At 29.6% G+C, this 23,595-nt stretch overlaps 1 protein-coding gene across 1 annotated transcript in view; it reads right to left on the bottom strand.

Annotated features, from left to right (window-relative positions):
- The window catches only part of LOC100215019 (NF-X1-type zinc finger protein NFXL1), a 96,844-nt gene that overhangs the window by 36,452 nt on the left and 36,797 nt on the right, over nt 1-23,595 (bottom strand). Inside the window, exons 10-13 of the mRNA XM_065813429.1 lie at nt 12,759-12,881; nt 12,583-12,673; nt 12,351-12,471; nt 3,867-3,897 (exon numbers count right to left, since the gene is read on the bottom strand). Coding sequence (XP_065669501.1) covers nt 3,867-3,897; nt 12,351-12,471; nt 12,583-12,673; nt 12,759-12,881 — 366 coding nt within the window. The remainder of the gene's footprint in view (nt 1-3,866; nt 3,898-12,350; nt 12,472-12,582; nt 12,674-12,758; nt 12,882-23,595) is intronic.

Here is a 23,595-nt window from a genome sequence, read left to right as displayed (position 1 = left end):
ATTTTATTTTATTTTCGCAAGAACGTTTATATAGTTCAAAAGAAATCAACCACCAAATTTTAGATCGCTCAGATAACATTTGGGCTATTAAACAATGTTCTAAGTACTATCTATGCTTTGAGTCAAGTTCTTCAACAAATTTAAAAATGAATAAAGTACCAAAAACTATAAAACACAAAAAACCATCATCATTACCAAGTTCTCTTTACCTATCATTCACTAACATTCGTGGTCTTCAAAGTAACTTTTCTTGTGTTGAGTCTTAGTGCTGATGGTTATCTTAATTTATTTCGTGAAGACTCCAAGAGCACATGCTTGGCATGGGCATATACATTTGTAAGAATTCACCCATTTGTCATGAAACTAGGCTTGAATCCAAACTATTCTTTCATGTGCTTTCGTTTAACACCATCTCATCACATGGAATGGCTTGGCTCTAGTGTCAGTGACTCTGCAAGCATTAAAGCCCACAGCTTTTGCCTTTCTCAATCTCTACTCTACAATCAACTTTCCAACACACTTTCCAGACAACCCGAACCATTTACCTTCTCTACTCGACTTATGTCTTGTTTCTGATCCTAGTCAGTGCTCAGTTTCTTCACAGTTTCTTACCCTTAGTTGTTTCTGATCACAGTTTGATCTCTTTAAAACTATTATATCATTCTTCTTCATCACCTGAATCCCCTTATTATTGTACCTCTTACAACTACCTTGAAGCTGGCTGGGATTCTTTCCGTGATTTTCTTCGTGATGGCCCTTGGGTAGAAATCTTTTTTCTTCCTGTCGACCAATGTGCTTCTTACATAACTTTGTAGATTCAGGCTGGCATGGAATCTTTTGTTTCCTCTCAACGATTTCAGGTCAAGCCTCACTCTCCTCCATGGTTTTCCTCACACTGTGCTGCTGCGATTGCCAATCAAAACCATTACTTCCATATCTATCAGCAAAACAATTCTCCAGAAAACAGACGTCTGTTTATCACTGCTAGAAACCATTGTAAAAAGGTTTTGTCTTACGCCAAAGCTATTCTCAGGTAATGAAATCTTGTATCTCATCTCAAAAAATAGGCTCTCGTGACTTCTGGAGAATCTTTAATAGTTTTAATAATAAGGGCAAATCTTTAATTTCACCTCTCTTGTATGGTTCAGACTTTGTCACCTCACCTAAAGACAAAGTTGAACTGTTTGCTAAAAACTTTTCATCAATATCATCTCTTGATTCCACTAGTTGTCTTCTACCTGATATTGCCAACAAACAGGTTGATCCATTGCTTGACATTCGTATCACTCAAGCTTCTGTATCTAAAGTGATTTCCTGCTTAGACTCTTCTACAGCTTGTGGCCGGGACAACATACCTGTTATTATCTTGCAGAAGTGTTCTCCGGAGCTGTCATCTATACTTTCAAAACTATTCAACAAGTGCTTATCAGAGTCTTGTTTTCTGGCCTGCTGGAAAGTGGCATCTGTTATCCCTATCTTTAAAAATTCTTGAGAGCGATCTGATTCATCTAACTACCGTCCCATTAGTCTTCTTCCTATCCTAAGCAAGGTTTTTAAATCTTTAATTAACAAACACTTAATTTCTCATCTTGACTCTAATAACTTACTTTCTGACCATCAATATGGATTTTGATCTTCTCATTCTACAGCTGATTTGCTAACAGTAATAACCGATAGGTTTTATCGTGCATTAGATAAAGGTGGAGAGGTTAAGGCCATTGCTCTTGAAATTTCTAAAGTTTTTGATAAAGTTTGGCACGCTGATCTTTTCCATAAGCTTTCTTTTTATGGTGTATCTGGCAACATCTTAAAGATTATTGAATCCTTCCTTTTCAATCGTAGTATAAAAGTTGTCCTCAATAGACAGCACTCTTCTTCTTATTCTGTAATCAGGGGTTCCTCAAGGTTTTATCCTTGGCCCTATTCTCGTTTTAATTAACATTAATGATCTTCCAGATATTCTCACATATAAGGTGGCATTGTTTGCTGATGATAATACCATTTATTTTTGTCATGATAAGAAGCCAACACTCTCTGATTGTTTGGAGGGGGTATTTGAGCTTGAAAAGGATCTCACTTCTGCTACAGCATAGGGCTCACAGTAGCTGGTGAACTTCAATACAGATAAAACTCAATTTTTTTATCCAATCGTTATCGCAATAATTTAGATCTTTCTATATTTATGAACGGTGATGTACTCGATGAGTTATTTACTCTTTATCCTCTAGAATTAACTCTCACTTCTGATCTTTCTTGGAAACCATATATCAAATCTGTCGCAAAATTAGCATCTGCTAAGGTTGCATCTCTTTATTGAGCTCGACACTTTCTTACTCGGATTCTATTCTCTATCTCTATAAATCTCAAATCTGGCCTTGTATGGAATACTGTTGCCATATCTGGGGCCGATCTTCTAATGATGCCCTTTCTCTTTTAGACAAGGTGCAAAAATGCATTGTAAACATAGTTGGACCTGCTCTTGCAACCAACCTCCAACCATTATCACATTGTCGTAATGTTGCTTCTTTTTTCTACAAATACAATAATGGACACTGCTCTTAGGACCTAGGATCTCTTGTGCCATCTACTAAAATTCATTCTTGTGCTACTTGTCGTTCATTGAAGTCTCATCCTTTTTCTGTGACAGTTCCTAAGTGCTTTAAAAGTTCTTATTCATCTAGTTTTTTTCCTTGAACATCATTTCTTTGGAATTCGCTTCCTTCATCTTGGTTTCCTGATTCATATAATTTGTAATCCTTTAAGTCGTCCATCAATTGTTATCTTGCTCTACAATCTTCATCTTTTCTTTTCCAGTAACTTCCAACTTTAATTTGTGGTTGCTTGCAGCCTTGTTGGAAGCGAAGATGTTAAAAAAAAAAATTTCGTTGAGATATTACAACTTAAGTTGTTAAATTTTAGTTGACTCTATATTTTTGCTACATTAGAAATACAGGTATGTTCTAATTAAATTAATAATTACTCAAGACTGGTTAACCTAACGAGTTCCAATTATATACCATTCAATAGAGAATCAATTAAGACATTTAATATGTTTTTAATCATATTAATTAGTTGGTTTCAAAGATAATAGTTAAAAAAGCAAAAATTTCACACAAAAAAGTAGTAACTATATTTATGCAACCCACTGTATAACCAAAAAATAAAAAACAAAGATTTTAAATTAAATAAGTTGTACAGTTTCTGCATCAAAATATAAGCTTTTTGGCATTGAAATTTTTTTAAATTGGTAACAACAAATCTGATAGACAACAGAAGTTAAGGTTGAAAAGAGAGAAACAACAAGCGTAGCATAGCAACAAGCGTAGAGATTTAAAAAGATTGCGATTGCAAAATAGCATTAATACAATTTTATTATTTAAGAGATATAGTTGAATCAAGGAGCATATAAGACATTAAAAGCATGTGTAAAGTGTCTGATTCAGATAACTTTACTTTTAGCATCAAGAGGTTCATCATAAAAGATTAAATGAAAACTATACACATGACCTAAGTGTTATGATAAAAATGTCAAAGTGTTATGATCTATGGCATTAATTCAAAAGATATTTACACAATCTTTACAAAAAAGAAACAAGAATCTAATCAGGTAGATTTGTTCAAGTATTTTAGGTAAAGGTTGGGAACAGGTATTTGATAGGATACATTAGAGAAGATCAAGGGAGTTTAATATATGTAAATCGGTTTCTACATTAATAAAAAACTATAAATATCCACAATACAACAATCATGCTAAGAAACTAACAATACAAACAACAGTAACAACTACATTGATTATAATTATTATAATATTATTTTTTATACAAAAATGTTTAAAATAATAAAAATTTATTAGTTTTATAACCTACTTTTTTTTCATGATGACATGTTGAAGGAATCCTAAAATTTAAAATTATAACAACTGAAAATAATTTTGTTGTTAATAATAAAAAATTGATAAAATGATCTTAGATTTACCACTTATTGGATGTGTATTATAGCAATGGGTGTGTTACTTATAAAATACTTATAACTTACTTATTAAAATTATTTTTTTTATTAATATTATTTCTGTTAATATTATTATTGAAAATTTAACAATAAAAATTTCATATTTTCGTATATTTTTTCAGTTTGAATTTTTGAGTTACTTTATATAGGTTATATTTACTGTTAAGTTTTCAGACTGTCTAGTCCATTTTACTTAGGTCAGTAAAAAGTTGTGTTGAACTTTATCTATAAAGCAATAAGACAGAAAAAAACTAAATATTTACCTTAAACTTTTCATTTAATTATAAAGATTTATAATAATTGTTGTAATTTTTTGCAAGTGTAATTAAAAAGTTTTTGTAATTTTAGCAAGCACCTTTAAAGAAAAAATTTTAAAAAGAAAAAATTTAATATTGAGCATATTAAAATCCATGCTTTACTCAAAGTTTACAGCACAAACCATAACTAATAAATAAGTTTAGTCATTAAACACTAAAATATAGTATAGTTGCCAAGTGGACTGATGTATTTAAAGATGGTTTAGAATCTTAAAAATTAACCATTTTACAATTGATGAAAATATTCCCAGCTAACACAAAATGTTCAAGTAAATTTGACAAACGTTGCAAACCTTTGAACTTGTTCTATGAACGTTTTCAACATTTGCTGAACATTTTTGAACATTATGTGTTTTAGATGGGTTCACAATTCTCTTTTTAAAAAAAACAAAAAACTAGCATCTTGTTGAATACCCTACAATTTAACTAATTAAAATTGAAAGAATAGAATTGAAATATGTAAGAAAAATTTAGCCATATTCAGAAACAATCTGCAAAGACTATTTTATTACAGGAGATAAGTGGTGCTTTAATTAGAGACAAGTTGGACTTAAGTCAGCTAACTTGGTTAATGAAGGCGAATATTTCAAGAACTGCAGTAAGGTGCAACAGGTTTAAACCAAAAAAATATATTCTACATCTTCTTCAAAACAAAATTGAGAAACTGTTTGAAACTTACTTTACAAGAAATAAATAAGCGAAAACCTATAAATTGCAAAACTTAAAATTTCTTAATTGTAACACTCAACCCCATGTTAGTCAAACTGTCACAAATGATTTATCATAATAATGGAAAAATCAAAATAATCTCTACCCTCTGTACTTGTTGAACTTAGCTCTATCTGATTTTTAGCAATCAACTTAATAAAAAAATCTTGATCACTTTACTGACATAATCAGTAAAACAATATAACCACCATAACAACAGCGTACCACCATAACAACAACATAACTACCATAATGACAATATAACCATCATAACAACAATACAACCAAGCTACTTCAAATTATGCTCAAAAAAAGTATATAAAAAAATTGATCAAACTCATTTGTCAAACTCAAAAGGATGTAATGAGTATAAATAATTATGGACATTTTGAAAAGAATCTTATTTGGTTTATTTTTATGGTTGATTCTACAAACTATTTTATCAACCTAAATTAGCTATCAAAATCTCCTTAAATTTTTATGTTAGCAAAACTTATTTCTTTAAAACTGTAGTTCAGTAATGATTTCATTAGCACAATAAACTTTTTTTGTTTTTATACAACACTCCTTCAATAAAATCTTTCGGTAAGGAAAAAATTTAAACTTTCATGTTAAAGAACAAATCAATGCAAAATATTTCTCAGAGCAGTTTAATTCAAACCAAGGAATTAATTAAAGTCATTAACAAAAAAACTTTCTAGGAAAAAATGCTGCACATAAAATCCTTATGAATTCAGGACCAATTTATAAAATCTCTTCCAAATGTCATAATGATGAGATTTTAAAAGACTTATTTAAAATATTCCAAAACACTAAAATGATTTGAAAAATAACTTATTCATTGTCACATATTATCTCACAAAACATCAAAAACATGCACTTAACCATCTGTTAAGTGAATGTTTTCCTTGAAATTTGCGGAAATTTTCTTACAAGAATAGCAAATTTTTGCTTGTGGCTGTATAATTTTGACGCCTTACACTTTTTTTTTAATCATCTTTTACTAGTTTCATTATTAAAACTTTTATAAGTTTCTATAATCATTTATCTATTATCTAGTCATGTATTTAATAAAATGAGAATTTTTTTTATTATAATTTTTTTAACAAAACAAAATTTATATTTTTTTAATATTTGTCATTTAGATTAAACTTTTCTTTGACCAATTAGTAGACATCAACTGTGTCGATAAATCCTACCCTCTTATAAAATCAATCCTTTTTTCTTGAGAATAAACTTTTCTTTCTGCTTCTGTTACCTGTTTAACTTGTCTTTCAATTGACTGCCCATGACAAGGCCAACCCGGAACATTCATAGGCTGAAATATAATCAGTTTTACTTCTTCTGTTGTCAGATTAGAAGTAAGAATATGCTCATAGGAGATAGTCCAGTCGATTAGCTGTATAAGTGTTGTTGGATCAGGTTTTATTTCTGAAGTTATTCTAGCTCTCACATTTCGATCACCAGTTTGAAGATTTTTGTCACCCTCTGATTTTCACAACTACCTCTATACCGTTCTTTCTTTCCTCTGCATTCTCTGAGCAGAGCATGATCTGTCTAACACACTTCCCAGTAGCTTAACATTATTTTTTTTAATTTTTGGTTTTTGCTTTAAATAAGTTGTACACAAGTTTTCTATATACCGGGTTTTTGTCAAAACATTTTTTTAAAAAAAAATAATAAAAATTTTTATTTAAATTTTTATTAATAAATTAAGTCAATGGCTTATTATTTATATTTTTTTTTTAAACATCAATTTAAAGGATTGCAAATTATATGAATCAGAAAAGCAAGATGAAGGAAGCGAATTCCAAAGGAATGATGTTTAAGGAAACAAACTAGATGAATAAGAGTTTTTGGAGCACATAGAAACAGTAACAGAAAAAGGATGAGACTTAATTGAATGACGAGTAACACAAGAATAAATTTTAGTAGATGGCACAAGATATACTAGCTCTTTAGAGCAGTGCTCATTATAGTATTTGTAGAAAAGAGAAAGAGAAGCAACATTACGACAATGAGATAATGGTTGGAGGTAGGCTGCAAGAGCGGGTTCAACTAAGTTTACAATGCATTTTTGCACCTTGTCTAAAAGAGAAAGGGCATCATTAGAGGATCCGCCCCAGATATGGAAACAGTATTCCATACAAGGCCGGATTTGAGATTTATAGAGATAGAAAATAGAATTTATAGAGATGAAAATAGTAAGAAAGTGTCGAGCTCGATAAAGAGATGCAACCTTAGCAGATGCTAATTTTGCAACAGATTTGATATATGGTTTCCAAGAAAGATCAGAAGTGAGAGTTAATCCTAGAAGATGAAGAGTGGATAACTCATCGAGTACATCACCGTTCATAAATATAGGAAGATCTAAATTATTGTGATAACAATTGGCTGAAAAAAATGTTATCTGTATTGAAGTTCACCAGCCACTGTGAGCCCCATGCTGTAGCAGAAGTGAGATCCTTTTCAAGCTCAAATGCCCCCTCCAAGCACTCAGAGAGTGTTGGCTTCTTATCATGACAAGAATAAATGGTGGTATCATCAGCAAACAATGGCACCTTAGATGTGAGAATATCTGGGAGATTGTTTATGTAAATTAAAAAGAGTATGGGGCCAAAGATAAAAACTTGAGGAACCCCTGAAGTTACAGAATAAGAAGAAGAGTGCTGTCCATCGAGGACAACTTCTATACTACGATTGGAAAGAATTCAATAATCTTAAAGATATCTCCAGATACACAGTAAGAAGAAAGCTTATGAAGAAGACCAGCATGCCAAACTTTATCATGCCTTAACCTCTCCACCTTTATCTAATGCACGATAAAACCTATCGGTTATTACTGTTAGCAAATCAGCTGTAGAACAAGAAGATCAAAATCCATATTGATGGTCAGAAAGTAGGTTATTAGATTTAAGATGAGAAATTAAGTGTTTGTTTATTAAAGATTCAAAAACCTTGCTTATGATAGAAGGAAAACTAATGGGACAGTAGTTAGACGAATCGATAGCTCTCCAGAATTTTTGAAGATAGGGATAACATATTTCGCTTTCCAGCAGACCAGCAAAAAATGACTCTGATAAGCACTTGTTGAATAGTTTTGAGAGTATAGACGACAGCACCAGAGAACACTTCTGCGAGACAATAACACGTATGTTGTCCAGGCCACATGCTGTAAAAGAGTCTAAGCAGGAAATCACTTTAGATACAGAAGCTGGAGTGATACAATTGTCAAGTAATGGATCAACCTGTTTGTTGGCAATATCATGTAGAACGCAAACAGTGGAATCAAGAGATGATATTGATAAAAAGTTTTTAGCACTTTTTATTTTAACACTTTAAATTAGATAAAACATTTTTTAAATTGATTTAAAGGTGAATTTTAATAAATAATAATATTTAAGTGATCAATGAAACTTTGTAGAATCGCTGCCCAGGCCTTTTGGATTTGTTCAAACAGTTGATCCTTATTACGTACACCTTCACGATTAATTCTGCGGTTGACGAGATCCCACAGGTTCTCGATAGGGTTGAGATCCAGAGATTGAGGCAGCCAATCCATCACTGATAGATGGTTGTCTTGAAATCACTGCTTGACTACCTTTGCAGTGTGTTTCGGATCGTTGTCTTTCTGAAAAACCCATTTTATTGGCATATTCCATTCAGCATGAGGTAACATCACATCTTTCAGGATATTTTTATATTCCATCTTTTTGATGTATTGGACCTAGACCATTAGCAGAAAAACACCCCCAGAACATTAAATTGCCTCCACCATGCTTCACGGTCTTATGGCAGTAACGTAAATCGAGGCGTTTTCCGGCCGGTCGACGTACACGGCAAATGCCATTACTCCCAATGATGTTGAACTTCGATTCATCACTGAACAGGACAGTTTGCCATTTCTGCACATTCCAGTCAATATGAGATGTAGCAAACAGGAGTCTTTTCTTCTGGTTTTTTAGTGAAAGCAGCGGTTTCTTTGCAGGGCGTTGAGAAAACAATCCGGCTTCAACAGCACGTCGTCTGATTGTTCGGTCCGATACAGGCAGCTCTAATTGCTTTTGTATATCAACTGACGATATCCAGGGATCCTTCTTGACGGATCTGATGATCATAGAATCCTCTCTAGAAGTGGTGGAACGCGGTCTTCCACCTTTGTTATCTGCTGCCAACTTCCCCGTAGAACGATATTTGAAACATAGTCTTGATACGGTCCATTTTTTCACGCGATATTTATCACAAATACTTTTTTGTGACATTCCACTTACGTAATCGCCAATAATTTTCTTTCTTAGTTCCAATCCAAGACTGTCGGGAGCCATTTTTGCACTTGAAGCCATAAAAATGATAAAAATAAATAATCACGCTTCTCAAGGCTTACCGTGTTACATTTACCTTGTGATGATACAATAATGCTCTGTGGAACACAACGTCTTGATTGGATGTGGACTGTATTGATGTAATGAAACACTTGTTGTATTTCACTTCTTCTATTGATGTTCTTCGATAAAACACTTTGATAAAACTCACTTCGATAAACTGTCTTGATAATACTGACTGAATTACATGTTAATTTACATGTCTCTTATATAGTAAAATGAACCTGTGTGAACCTGTTCTGGAAGATTCTAGATGCTTCTTTTCGATGCTTCTGGAAGATTCTGGATGCGTCTGGATGCTTCTGAATGTTACTGGATACTTCTGGATGCTACTGGATGCTTCCAGATGCTTCTTCTGGAAACTTCTGGAAGTTTCTGCATGCTTCTGGAAACTTCTGGATACTTCCTTTAATTATTAAAAAACTTCCATGACGTTGACACGGACCAGACTTAAGAAAACGAAACAAACCAAAAAAGTTGCACTTGTTTTGTCTGCTGCAAAATGGCACTTGTCAACAAAATTCTGCCTGTGTGCTGTCACCTGATTGCTCATATCATGGCATGCTATGACTCCAGACTACTGAACTGTTTGCTGTGGTAGTATAGTTCGTTTCGTTTTTAAGACATGTAAAATTAGGAACACTTTTTAGCATTGTTCGATGTTGGTTGCAAATGTTTTGTCCAATACTGTATATATAATTTTGAAATATATATATATAAATTTGAGATAATGAAATGTTTTTATAATGTATACCTGCATTTACTGCAAAGACTTACTTTAAACATTATGTCTGATGGTGGGTTTTGTTATTAACACCCTCAATAAGATTTTTCTAATTTATGAAATTTTAAATGTGACAGGCTTAATCATAGTGGCTTCTTGAAGTTAAATTTTTAATGTATTTCTGATAAGAATTAGTAAGATGTGGGGTCTTAGTATTTTTTCTTTTTTAATATAGATCATTGAAAAATTGACAATATACACATTATTGGAAAGGTTATAATATAGGCTGTTAATAACAAAAATAGCATTTTTTTTTTTAACTTGATATATTTTTGTCGACTAAAGTAATGGAGGAAATCAATTTTAAAAAAATTGCGCAAAATTTTCAGGTTTCGAAAAATACTTTTGATAATATAAATAGTGGGCTTTAATACATTATTACTAGGATTTAAGTCATAGAAGACAAAGTAAATTTATTTTAAAAATTTATTTGAAAGAGAATAAAACTAACTCTTGCAAAGCATGTTGCACTATGGCATGCATCATATCGCAAAAAAAAAATGATTGTAAAAATCAGTTTTGTCTTAATTTAGTTTAAAAAAAAAAAATTTAGTTGAATGACCAGCCAACCAAGAGGGTTTAATAAATGAATCAGCAAAAAGAGGTTGACCAACAAAAGAGTTTTATGAATTGAGTTCTCACACTTAAAGACTTAATTGATAGCGAATATACCATCTGATTCAAAAATGGAATCCGTCAAAAAAATATTGTTAGTGGCACAAATAACAGCATTTAATAAACGCAAGTTTAATTTAGTCAAATTACTTAGTGTTGTTACAAAAAGGCGACACGAACCGTTATTGCTTAACACTCAGCTATCCACGTTACAGAAGAAAATGAGGTAAAAAAAATTTTTAAAAATTGCTCGCCTTAAAAAACATTCATTGAAGTAACTGAAACAAAGGCCAAAGTTTCACTACAGGATCTTATGGATCACACATCCAAGAGACTTGTGAACTACAGGAAAAGAATATTTCAAAACATTCGGATAATAAAATAAAGACTTTGATAAATTAATACTAATTAGTAGTCGGGATATGGACATCAAGTCACTCAAAATACCATCGACGTTTTAAAAATTCCATTCAAAATAACCTTCAAGATTCGGATTTATAAGTCACAGGAACATCACCTCTTCAACTACATGTAAAAACAATACTTTATGGAACAACATGTCTCAGAGTATTTGGATTCTGTGACTAATTATGTTGGAGTATATAAAGGAAAACTAAGTGGTATTAAAAATAAAGGAGGAATATGAAAAAAAAATTCCTAATTTATATCCTGTTAAAGTTTACCTTCCAGGACATAAGTATGCTTTGATCAACTATAATTTTGTCCTTTCAATGATTGATGGGAAAATCTTAGTTTACATCACGGATATTTTTTCAACACAATGTTGTCCAATTTGTCATGCCACACCTAAAATGATGAGCAATCTAAAATTCTTTAAGGAAAGATTTGTTACTGATGGACAGGCATTGTGCTATGGTATTTCACCATTACATGGTTGGATTAGATTTTTTGAACTTTTTTTACATATTCTGTATAGAATTGGAATAAAAACTTGGAAAGTAAAAAAGGTTTTATAAAATCAATATTTATTGAGAAAAAATGTTATTCATGATAGGATGTTTGAAGAATTTGGTTTGAGAGTTGATGAACCAAGAGTTGGCACATTAGGAACTAGTAATACCAGAAATTTATGCCGACAAGCTTTTTCTGATCTTCTATTACTTAGCAAAATACTAGAAATTGATGAAGAAATTACAATCAGATGACAAAACATTCTAATTGCAATAAATTGCAAAGACCCAATTGATCCAGGAAAAAAAAAGATAAATACTGCAATGATACATAGAGAAATGATTGGTTCAAGATCCCAGCTTCCATTCACAAAGTGGTCGCACATAATGGGGAATTTATCATTAATTCACATTTTCACCTGATTTATTGAGAGAAGAAGCAGATGAAACTCAACACAGAATTTATAAGTTTGATTGTGAACACCAAGCGAAGAAAAAAAAGAAGAGAAACAAACTTATTTGACATTTTTATTTTAGTTATACATTTTTAGCTAATACATTAGAATGTTCCTATTGTGCATTGCTCTTTGTAAGGTATTTATTGAAATCTTTTCATAATGTATACCTGCATTGCTCTTTACAAAATGGTGGCTTGACAGATTTTTCTTTTCCACATTGCACAAGAATTGATGTAATTCCACAAAAACAAGACACACCTTTTCTTAAGGGACATGGATAGCATTTACCTTTCGTAAAAATATTACAAATATAAAAAAATTATAAATCTATAATTCTGCATATTGTAAATTATTTAAAAAAAATAAATTTTAGAAAAAAACAACTGAATATTTTTTCACCTGAATGACAGGGAGAAAGACATTTATGATTGTTGCAATTCAATAATCGGTTGCAAAGTTGATCACATGGTCGACAATTACCATCACAGCACTAAAATACAAATTAATTTTTTTTAGCATTCGGCTTCATTTCAAACCAAATATCCATGTTAGAAACATTTAAAACTTAATGAAACCTTTTTTTTACATGGATGTCTTCCACATTTTCTTAACTTTGTGCACTTAAACTCACAAGTTAAGGTTTGACTACAGGGTGTATCTTTAGTCTTGCGCCCACATTTACAAGTCTTGCGCACAACCTTTAAAATTATTTTTAAAAAATTGTTTATTATATATATATATATATATATATATATATATATATATATATATATATATATATATATATATATATATATATATATATATATATATATATATATATATATATCAGGGTGGTCCAAATTTCACACATTATTTAAATTGCACATTCCACAACCCTAAATATGTTCTATATCTCATAAAAGAGTCGCAGAAAGAGTCGCAGCTTTGCTTTATAAGAAAACGTTAGCGAACGTGAAACTTATATTGTACGTATGTAAACTTCATATTATATAATGTTAAAACATATTTTATTATATAGAACATATTTAGGGTTGTGGAGTCTGCATTTTAAATAATGTGTAATGTTTGGACCACCTTAATATATATATATATATATATATATATATAATATATATATATATATATATATATATATATATATATATATACATACATACATATATATATATACATATATATATATATATATATATATATATATATATATATATATATATATATATATATATATATATATATATATATATATATATATATATATATATATATATATATTAGGGTGGTCCAAATTTTACACATATATATAATATATATATTACTAATACATATATATTACAATAACCTAATATATACCTAATATATATATTACTACTGAAATTACCTAATAATTTCTAAAAATTACTACCTAATATATATATATATATATTTATATATATATATATATATATATATATATATATATATATATATATATATATATATATATATATATATATGTATATATATGTATATATATATATATATATTAGGGTGGTCCAAATTTTAAACATTATTTAAAATGTAGAATATTTATATAAAAAAATGCATATATATATATATAAATTAGCATATAAATATATATATATATATATATATATATATATATATATATATATATATTTAAACAACTTTAAAAAGTATTCTACACAATAGAGTGCTCAATGTTCTTAAAAGAACAGACCAATTATATTAGTGTTAAGTGATTTTCTACTACTAATATATATATATATATATATATATATATATATATATATATATATATATATATATAAAAGTACACTTATAGTATCACTTACAGGGACAGATATTGCAAAAAACTAATACTTACGGGGACATTAGCATTATCGGGGACATTTTAGTGTACCTGTTAATTTTTTGTCCTGTAAGCATGTTTTTTTTTGTAAAAAAATGTCCCCGTAAGCAACTTTTATAGAGACCAAAAAGTACATACATCAACTATTAAATAGGCTGACTCGCAAGGAAGTGCTGCTATATCGACTGAGGGTTTTGTTTGGGTCAGCATCAAGGTCAGGCTTAGGGTTAGGGTAACGGCAAGGTTTAAATATGTTTATATTACTGTAATTAATATTTTTTGTAAATAGATGAAATTAAAATGAAATATAATATAAAATAAATAAAAATAACAAAAATAAATAAAAAAAACATATTTTTATAATAAAAAAATGAGTTTAAATATGTATAAATAAAAAAAAAAAAAATGATAAAAATTAAAAAATAATTATATTTATGATATAAATAGTATAGAAAAGAAATAAAAAAAGGCAACAAAACAGGAACAAAAAAAATATATTAGGACATAAATGTATATTTATGTCCTAATATATTTTAAACGCTTTAATAAACTAAAAAGTTTTAAAAATATATTTACCAATCCATTATGCCAAAACTTTTAACTATTGGAATGTTTATTGACAGTTTATTCAGCGTTTATTTAGAAAACATGTATTTTTGTAAAAAAACATTTTCACCCTAATATATGTGAAATAGTTTATTTTTTTTATAAAAAAAGAGATTTTTAAATTATTATTTTTTTACTTAAAAATTACAAAACTTAAATCTAATTTTTTAACTTTTAATCATATTTAATTTAAAGTTACTTTTAATATTCATTTTACATTCAACAATTTTCATTTTTTTATGTATAGTTTTAAATTAATTTTTTTCATCCTGTTATGAAAGTGCTGATGTTAAACTGTTCATAAAAGTTTTGACAAATAAACTATAAGCAAGGCATGTACAAATAAACTATAAGCAAGACCTGTACAAATAAACTATAAGCTGTAAAAGCAAGGCATGTACAAATAAACTATAAGCTGTATAAGCAAGGCATGTAGGCAATAATATTTTAGAGAATTTAGTTTTAAAGTTTGTTTTTTTTAACTATAAAACAAATTTATGAATTAATAATTTTTTTAGCTATGACGTTTTTTCAGTTCAATTCATTTTAATTAATTCAATTCAATCAAATTTAATTAACTCAATTTTATGTTTACTATTATTTATATTTATTATTCAATTTCATTCAATCAATACCACAAAAAGTTCTTATAACAAGTTTTAATTATGAACATAAATTATGTCCACAAATATCTTATTGGTAACTGATAAAGTCTAGAAACTGTTTAAAATCATTGTTAAAAATAATTCATTGTATAGCTGATAATAAATTGACAGTAAAGAAATTCGCCAATAAACAATAGCCCTCTCACATAAAAAAAAAATAAAACTGATTTTTCATAAAGTAAACAAAAAAACTTTATGTTATCAGATTGTTTTAAGAAATAAATAATATAGAAATAAAACCTTTTTCAAATACTGAACTTAGATTCAATAGGCAATTTTTGCTATAGTTTTATTGTTTAATTTAAACAAATGTAAACATTAACTAATTTTTAACATTGGTTCGAAATTAAATTTTATAACAATGCAGTATTTTAAATTATGTAAACGACTTTATTTAACTTTTTTACAATATATGTAAACTGAGTTGAGTTACATTTACAAGGGTTATGGTTTTCTATTTTCTTGACATATAATAATTACTTAGGAATGTATTTTTTAACCTTTTTTAATTTAAATTAGTGTTATTTATATATGAAAAAAAATTTTGATGTGTTTAAAAAAAGTAGAAAAACGGTATCCTTTAATTAGTTACAATTTATATTTTGTTGAAAGTTGGAATTTTTATATTGTTTCATAAACTGAAACGTTTAACATAGCTTTATTTAACTTTTTTACAATATATGTAAACTAAGTTGAGTTACATTTACAAGGGTTATGGTTTTCTATTTTCTTGACATATAATTATTACTTAGGAATGTATTTTTTAACCTTTTTTAATTTAAGTTAGTGTTATTCATATATGAAAAAAAATTTTGATAGTTTAAAAAAAAGTAGAAAAACGGTATCCTTTAATTAGTTACAATTTATATTTTGTTGAAAGTTGGAATTTTTAGATTGTTTCATAAACTGAAACGTTTAATATAGCTTTTTTTATAACCACAACAGATTAACTAAAAAAGAGAAAACTAAATCTAATTTTTTAAACTTGAATAAAAAACTCCACAGTGAGTGCACACATTATTTAAACAAGATATTTTTATGACAATAAAACTATAAAATTAATGTTCACATGACAACCAGAAATATAATGTCCAAAAATTATATTGTTTTGCTAACTTTTTGTCAATATTTCAATAAATTATTAATTTATTGAAAAATTTTATTAATTAATTCTAAATTAAATTCATTAAATTTAATCAATTTTAACTTATTTTCTAATGTTTATTTGTGAAATAAACAAAGTTTGTCTCTTGAAAAGCTCTTTAAAACTAAAAATTAAAGATTCCTTAAATCTTAAAATATTTAAAAGAAAGATTGGCACACCAAAGTGGAAATAATTTCTTTGGTAAAATTTTTTTCACCAAAAACGGTTTCTATTTTTAAAACCACCATACAATAATGTATGGTGGTTTTAAAAATTAAATTAATGGGTAAAGATTCTATCTGTTGACCAGCCTTGCACTCCTTCTTCATCTATTAGGCTGGCGCAGATGTATTTTTGATACATTGTTTACAGTTTAGGATGTTGAATGTTCTTGACTCTTATATTTGTGGTTTCCGAAGTAACTGTTCTTCTGTTGAGTCTTATCTCTTGCAAAGTTCACCAGACCTACTTGCTCTTTGTGAGACTAATTTGAGTTCAGCTGTCTCATCTTGCGCTCTTAGTGTTAATGGTTATCTTCTTTTAATTTGTAAAGACTCCAAGAGTCACATGCTTGGCCTGGGCATTTATATTTGTGAGAATTCACCCATTTGTCATGAAACTAGGTTTGAATCCACAGACTATTCTTTCACGTGCTTTCATTTAACACCACTTTATTCTATTGCCTTTCTCTTTGTTCTATATTGCTTTCCTTCATCTCAAGACTGCACTCTTTTTGATGTTATTTCTGATTATATTGACCAAGCCCTCTCTCTTTATCCTTCAGCTAATATCGTTGTTGTCAGTGACTTCAATGCTCACCACACTCAATGGCTTGGCTCTAATGTCAGTGATTCTGCAAGCATTAAAGCCCACAACTTTTGCCTTTCTCAATCTCTAACTTAAATAGTCAACTTTCCAACACAATTTTCAGACAACCCGAACCATTTACCTTCTCTACTCGACGTATGTCTTGCTTCTAATCCTAGTCAGTGCTCAGTTTGTCCACATTCACCTTAAGGTGTTTCTGATCACAGTTTGATCTCTCTAAAACTAATATCTCATTCTTCTTCATCACCTGAATCCCCCTTTAATTGTATCTCTTACAACTACCTTAAAGCTGACTGGGATTCTTTCAGTGATTTTCTTCGTGATGGCCCTTGGGTAGAAATCTTTCATCTTCAGGCTGGCATGGAACCTTTTGTTCCCTCTCAACGATTCCAGGTCAAGCCTCTATTTCCTCCATGGTTTTCCTCACACTGTGCTGCTGTGATTGCCAATCGAAACCGTTTCTTCTGTGACTATCAGCAAAACAATTCTCCAGAAAACACGTCTGTTTATCACTGCTAGAAACCATTGTAAAAAGGTTTTGTCTTAAGCCAAAGCTATTCTCAGGTAATGAAATCTCGTATCTCATCTCAAAAAATAGGCTCTCTTGACTTTTTAATAGAATTTGAGGATTTTTAATAGTATTAATAAAAAGGGCAAATCTTTAATTCCACCTCTCATGTATGGTTTAGACTTTGCCACCTCACCTAAAAACAAAGCTGAACCGTTTGCTAAAAACTTTTCATCATTATCATCTCTTGATTCCACTAGTTGTGTTCTACCTGATATTGCCAACAAACAGGTTGATCCATTGCTTGACATTCGTATCACTCCAGCTTCTGTATCTAAAGTGATATCCTGCTTAGACTCTTCTACAGCTTGTGGCCCGGACATCATACCTGTTGTCTTGCAGAAGTGTTCTCCGGAGCTGTCGTCTATACTTTCAAAACTATTCAACAAATGCTTATCAGAGTCTTGTTTTCCAGCCTGCTGGAAAGCAACATCTGTTATCCCTATTTTCATAAATTCTGGAGAGTGTTCTGACTCGTATAACTACCGCCCCATTAGTCTTCCTTCTATCATAAGCAAGGTTTTTGAATCTTTAATTAACCAACACTTAATTTCTCATCCTTAAATCAAATAACCTACTTTCTGACCATCAATATGGATTTCAATCTTCTCATTCTACAGCTAATTTGCTAACAGTAATAACCGATAGGTTTTATTGTGCATTAGATAAAGGTGGAGAGGTTAAGGCAATTGTTCTTGACATTTCTAAAGCTTTTGATAAAGTTTGGCATGCTGGTCTTTTCCAAAAGCTTTCTTTTTATGGTGTATCTGGCAACATCTTTAAGATTATTGAATCCTTCCTTTCCAATCGTAGTATAAAAGTTGTCCTCAATAGACAGCACTCTTCTTCTTATTCTGTAACTTCAGGGGTTCCTCAAGGTTCTATCCTTGGCCCTATACTCTTTTTAATTTACATTAACGATCTTCCAGATATTCTCACATGTACATCACAAGGTGGCATTGTTCGCTGATGATACTACCATTTATTTTTGTCGTGATAAGAAGCCAACACTCTCTGTTTACTTGGAGGGGGCATTTGAGCTTGAAAAGGATCTCACTTCTGCTACAGCATAAATCTGTTGCAAAATTAGCATCTGCTCAGGTTGCATCTCTTTATCGAGTTCGACACTTTACTCGGATTCTATTCTCTATCTCTATAAATCTCAAATCCGTCCTTGTATGGAGTACTGTTGCCATATCTGGGGCGGATCTTCTAATGATGCTCTTTCTCTTTTAGACAAGGTGCAAAAATGCATAGTAAACATAGTTGGACCTGCTCTTGCAACCAACCTCCAACCATTATCACATCGTCATAATGTTGCTTCTCTTTTCTACAAATACTATAATGGACACTGCTCTTAAGACCTAGCATCTCTTGTGTCATCTACTAAAATTCATTCTCGTGTTACTTGTCATTCATTTAAATCTCATCCTTTTTTCTGTGACTGTTCCTAAGTGCTTCAAAAGCTCTTATTCATCTAGTTTTTTTCCTTGAACATCATTTCTTTGGAATTCGCTTCCTTCATCTTGCTTTCCTGATTCATATAATTGGAAATCCTTTAAGTCGTCCGCCAATCGTTACCTTGCTTCACAACCTTTATCTTTTCTCTTCCAGTTACTTCCAACTTGAATTTGTGGTTGCTTGCAACCTTGTTGGAAGCAAAGATGTTTAAATAAAAAATAAATAAAAAATCTTAAAGCAGACCAAAATAAATTTATCCAAAAAAAATCAAAAAAACTTGAGGAGGGGAGGAAGAATGGGCAAGTGGTTGGGGTGGGGTTGGGTGGGTGGTGGAGTATGTCAGTTTTACAAGATCATATTTTTTAAACATTAAAAGATCTTTTTGCTAAATAAGTAGTTTATAAATGAACTTTTTTTATGTTATTACCAGCTCCCCTTTCTTCCAACAGCAAGTGGTTTTACCTCCCTCCTCCTCAAATTTCTTTACAATACTTTTGAGCATTGAAGTTCAGCACCTAATGTAACTTCATATGAAAATTAAAAATTTCATTGAGGCAAGGGTGTGTTAACCCTGGTCCAATAACAATACTGAATTTTTTACATACTTTTATAGGTCCAGGGAACCATAGATTTACTATTTCTATCTTGATTTCTAGGTTGTTGAAATTTTTACTAAGATACTGACCTGAAGTATTAGTAGTTCAAGCAGTTTTAGCTATAAACAGTATGTTTTTGGTAAGATTTACAATATGGTTTTTCAAAACAACGTTTTAATTTTCTTTCTAAAGTTTTCTATAGTTTTTCTACATTTAGCACTGATACCATAAGTAAAATTATAAACTATATATTAAAACTTCAATATTTGATTCAATGTGATGTTTTTTCCTTAACTTCTATCACTTCTGATCCTTTTGAAAAATAACTTTAAGCTCTTTTATTGTTGTAGGGTTTTTTATTGGTTTTTAAACAATCTGAACAATACTTAACTATTAGTGAAACTTTTATTTAGTAAAATTTTTACTTAGTGACGTTTTTCAAATATTAAAATCTTAGATAAGTTTTGTAATAATATTAAATTAAAAACATCTATTTAACATCTTATTTAAAACGTTTTATTTAAACATCTATTTGTGGTTGTTTAACCTTTGTTATTCAATTATATAATATTACTTGAATAACAAGGGTTTATGTAACCCTTAGAAATATTGTATTATATAAAAAAGAACTATTTATTTAGGATAAAGTTAATCAACCATAAACAGGTGTTTTTAATTTAATGAAATTTTTTAACTACTTCAGTAGAATAAAAAAAACATTTATAATATTTATTATATCAAGTCAAAACATTCATAATAAATATATCAAGTCAAAACAAAACATTAAGGAATACATAAGAAGCATTTATTCTAATAAAGGTAAACTTTTGTCCTAACATCGCAAATTGTATCAATGAATACTTTGAGCCAGTTTTTGTTAAAGAAGTCATTACTATAATAAAAACTTTCTGACCTGTACAAATGTAGATTTAAATGATATTAAGATCAGTGAGACAGAAATACATGAAAAATTAATGGCACTTAACCCATTCAAAAGTGTAGGTGTGGATGGTGTAAATGGAATGATTTAAAAAAAAATGTGCTGCAGTTTTAAAAAAGCCATTATGTATTATCTTTATATTCAAACCATATGGAAATAAGCAAAGATTACCTCATCTTTTTAAAAAGGGTAGAAGATTGAATTTGGAAAAATACAGACCATTGTCATTGAAATCCATCTGCTGCAAAATTTCGGAAAGAATTTTCATACATTTAATTTCAAAAAATCTTTTAAATGAGAATCAACATGGCTTTATGAAAGAAAAATTATGTGACAAATCTACTAAATTTAATAAAAAATGGCCTTTGAAAAAAGTCATTTTTTGATACTACTTTTTTAAACAGATTTTGCAAAAGCTTTTGACAATAGCTTTTTGTTCCCCATAAAAAATTACTAAGGAAACTTAAAGCGTATGGTATTTGCAGAAACCTACTAAATTGTGAGCTTAATGAGTAACATGAAACAAAGAGTGGTTATGGGTCAATATGTATCTTTTTGGGCATTTATGATTAGTGGAGTAACACAAGGTAGTGTCTTCGGACCATTATTGTTTATGATTTTTGTTAATGATTTATGAGAAACACTGCAAAACCAAAGTAAATTATATGCTGATAATACCAAAATTGTTGAAACAATTTTAATGATTATCATACTCTTAAAAATGACATTCATCTAGTGGTTCAGTGGTGTAATGAATGGTTGATGGAATTAAATTAAGCAAAATGTAAAGTGATGCAAAAAGACAAAAACAATAAAATTTTCAATACATAATAACAACAAAAAAGGGTTCAATCCACTTTATTGCATCGAGTGACTGTAAGAAAAACTTAGGTATTATGCTGTCTAATGATTTGTACTTATGCTTACAATAAAGCAAATAGAACTATTGGTATTATGTGTCGTATCTTTACATGTTTAAATACATTAATGGTGAAACTTTATTGCAAATCATTCATCAGACCAGTATTGGAATGTGCTTAGTAGTTATCCATATCTTGTTGGTAATATTAAAGAATTAGAAAATGTACAAAGGAGAGCAACAAGGCTATCACCATTACTATGTAAGTTACAGTATGAATATAAACTTGTTATACTTGGAAATAACAAAATTAGAGATACGACGCAAAATGGGTGATACATTTCAAATGTATAAATTACTTAATAAACTAACTACATTGAAATGGTGCTTTGATCAACAATTACCATTAATTAACAATAGAACATTAATAAGACATGGTCACAACTGAAATCTGAGCTGGTAAAAAACTGCGCGTCGAGATACAATTTTTTTAAAAATCACGTTTTAGTTATTTGAAACAAGTTAAACTCTGTTACCATAAATGCACAGAGTTTAGATCAATTCAAGTGTTTAATAGACAAAGATAAAGACTTAAAAATTTAACTACAGTGAACACTCTTTATAAGCAACCTATCTATAAGCAACATTCTTTATAACCTCAAAGTAAATAGATTAAATTATGGACCTGAAACATTTGTAGCAACTGATGGATAGTATACGGTATACAGATTTTGTTTGTTTGTAGAAAGAGTATGTCTTGAAATGTGGAGCTAGCTAATTCATTTTAAAAAAAATTTAAAAATTATATTGCTGAAAATGGCTTTTTGCCTAAACTAATATATAACTGCGACGAAACTGGTGTTGTCTATAAAAGCTTGCCCAACACAACTAATGCTAAAAAATTTGAAAAACCCGCTGCTGGAAGAAAAGTAAGGAAGGAAAGAGTAACAATTATACAATGCGTAAACGCTACACGTACGCATAAATTAGATTTGATGATGATAGGGAAATCGAAATCTCCTCATTGCTTTAAAAATATGGATTTGCCAGTATATTACAAATTCATTCAAAAATGCTTGGCAAGCTTAAACACTTTTTAACAACTGGTATAATGATATATTCATACCTTCAGTAACTCGATACTTAAAATCTAATAACCTTCCCATAAAAGCTTTCTTAGTAGATAATGCAACTTGCTTTGGGTCTGAAAATAATTTTACTGGTAACCTGAATTTCAAAGTTATGTTTTTTCCTCTTAATAACACACCATTGTTGCAACCACTAGATTAAAATGTGATGAAATCAATAAAACAACGCTATCGCAAACATCTACTTGCATGTCTTGCAGCCTTAGATCCAATAGTTTTAGCACTGAAAAATATAATTTTGAAAAATGTTGTTTATTTAGTGGTGCAGGCACGGAATGAAATTCCTGTGTCAGTTATACAAAATTTATTTAAACATCTTTTTTCATCAAGTAATGAAATTCAATACAACATTCCTTCCAACCATTTTTCGAAAGAAGTTGATATTCCCTTGGTAAGATTGTATAATTCAATATTTAATGATTGTAACTTAACAGATAATGAAATTATAAAGTGGGAAAGTGGAAAAAGTGAGGCAAATCATTCATTTAACCTTGAAGAAAGTAGAAAGTGAAACTACTCTTGTTGAAGAAAATTAAAAAACTTCGGATGACTCCGACAAAAACATCAATGATGTTATAAATTCTTTTAATTTGGTGATAGAATGGGCAAAAGAAAATGACTTACCCTGCAATGAGGTTTTTTTGTTACTAAAAATAAGAGAAAAAGTTATCATGAACAAATATATGTAATTGCTTTTGTTTGTTTTGGCAACTAGAGCTGTACTAAACCAAAGATTTGTAAA

This window comes from Hydra vulgaris, chromosome 12 (assembly GCF_038396675.1).
Source record: "Hydra vulgaris chromosome 12, alternate assembly HydraT2T_AEP".
Classification (NCBI taxonomy): Eukaryota; Metazoa; Cnidaria; class Hydrozoa; order Anthoathecata; family Hydridae; genus Hydra; species Hydra vulgaris.
The sequence above is the reverse complement of the archived record's forward strand: the minus strand, read 5'-3'. Positions and strand labels throughout refer to the sequence as shown.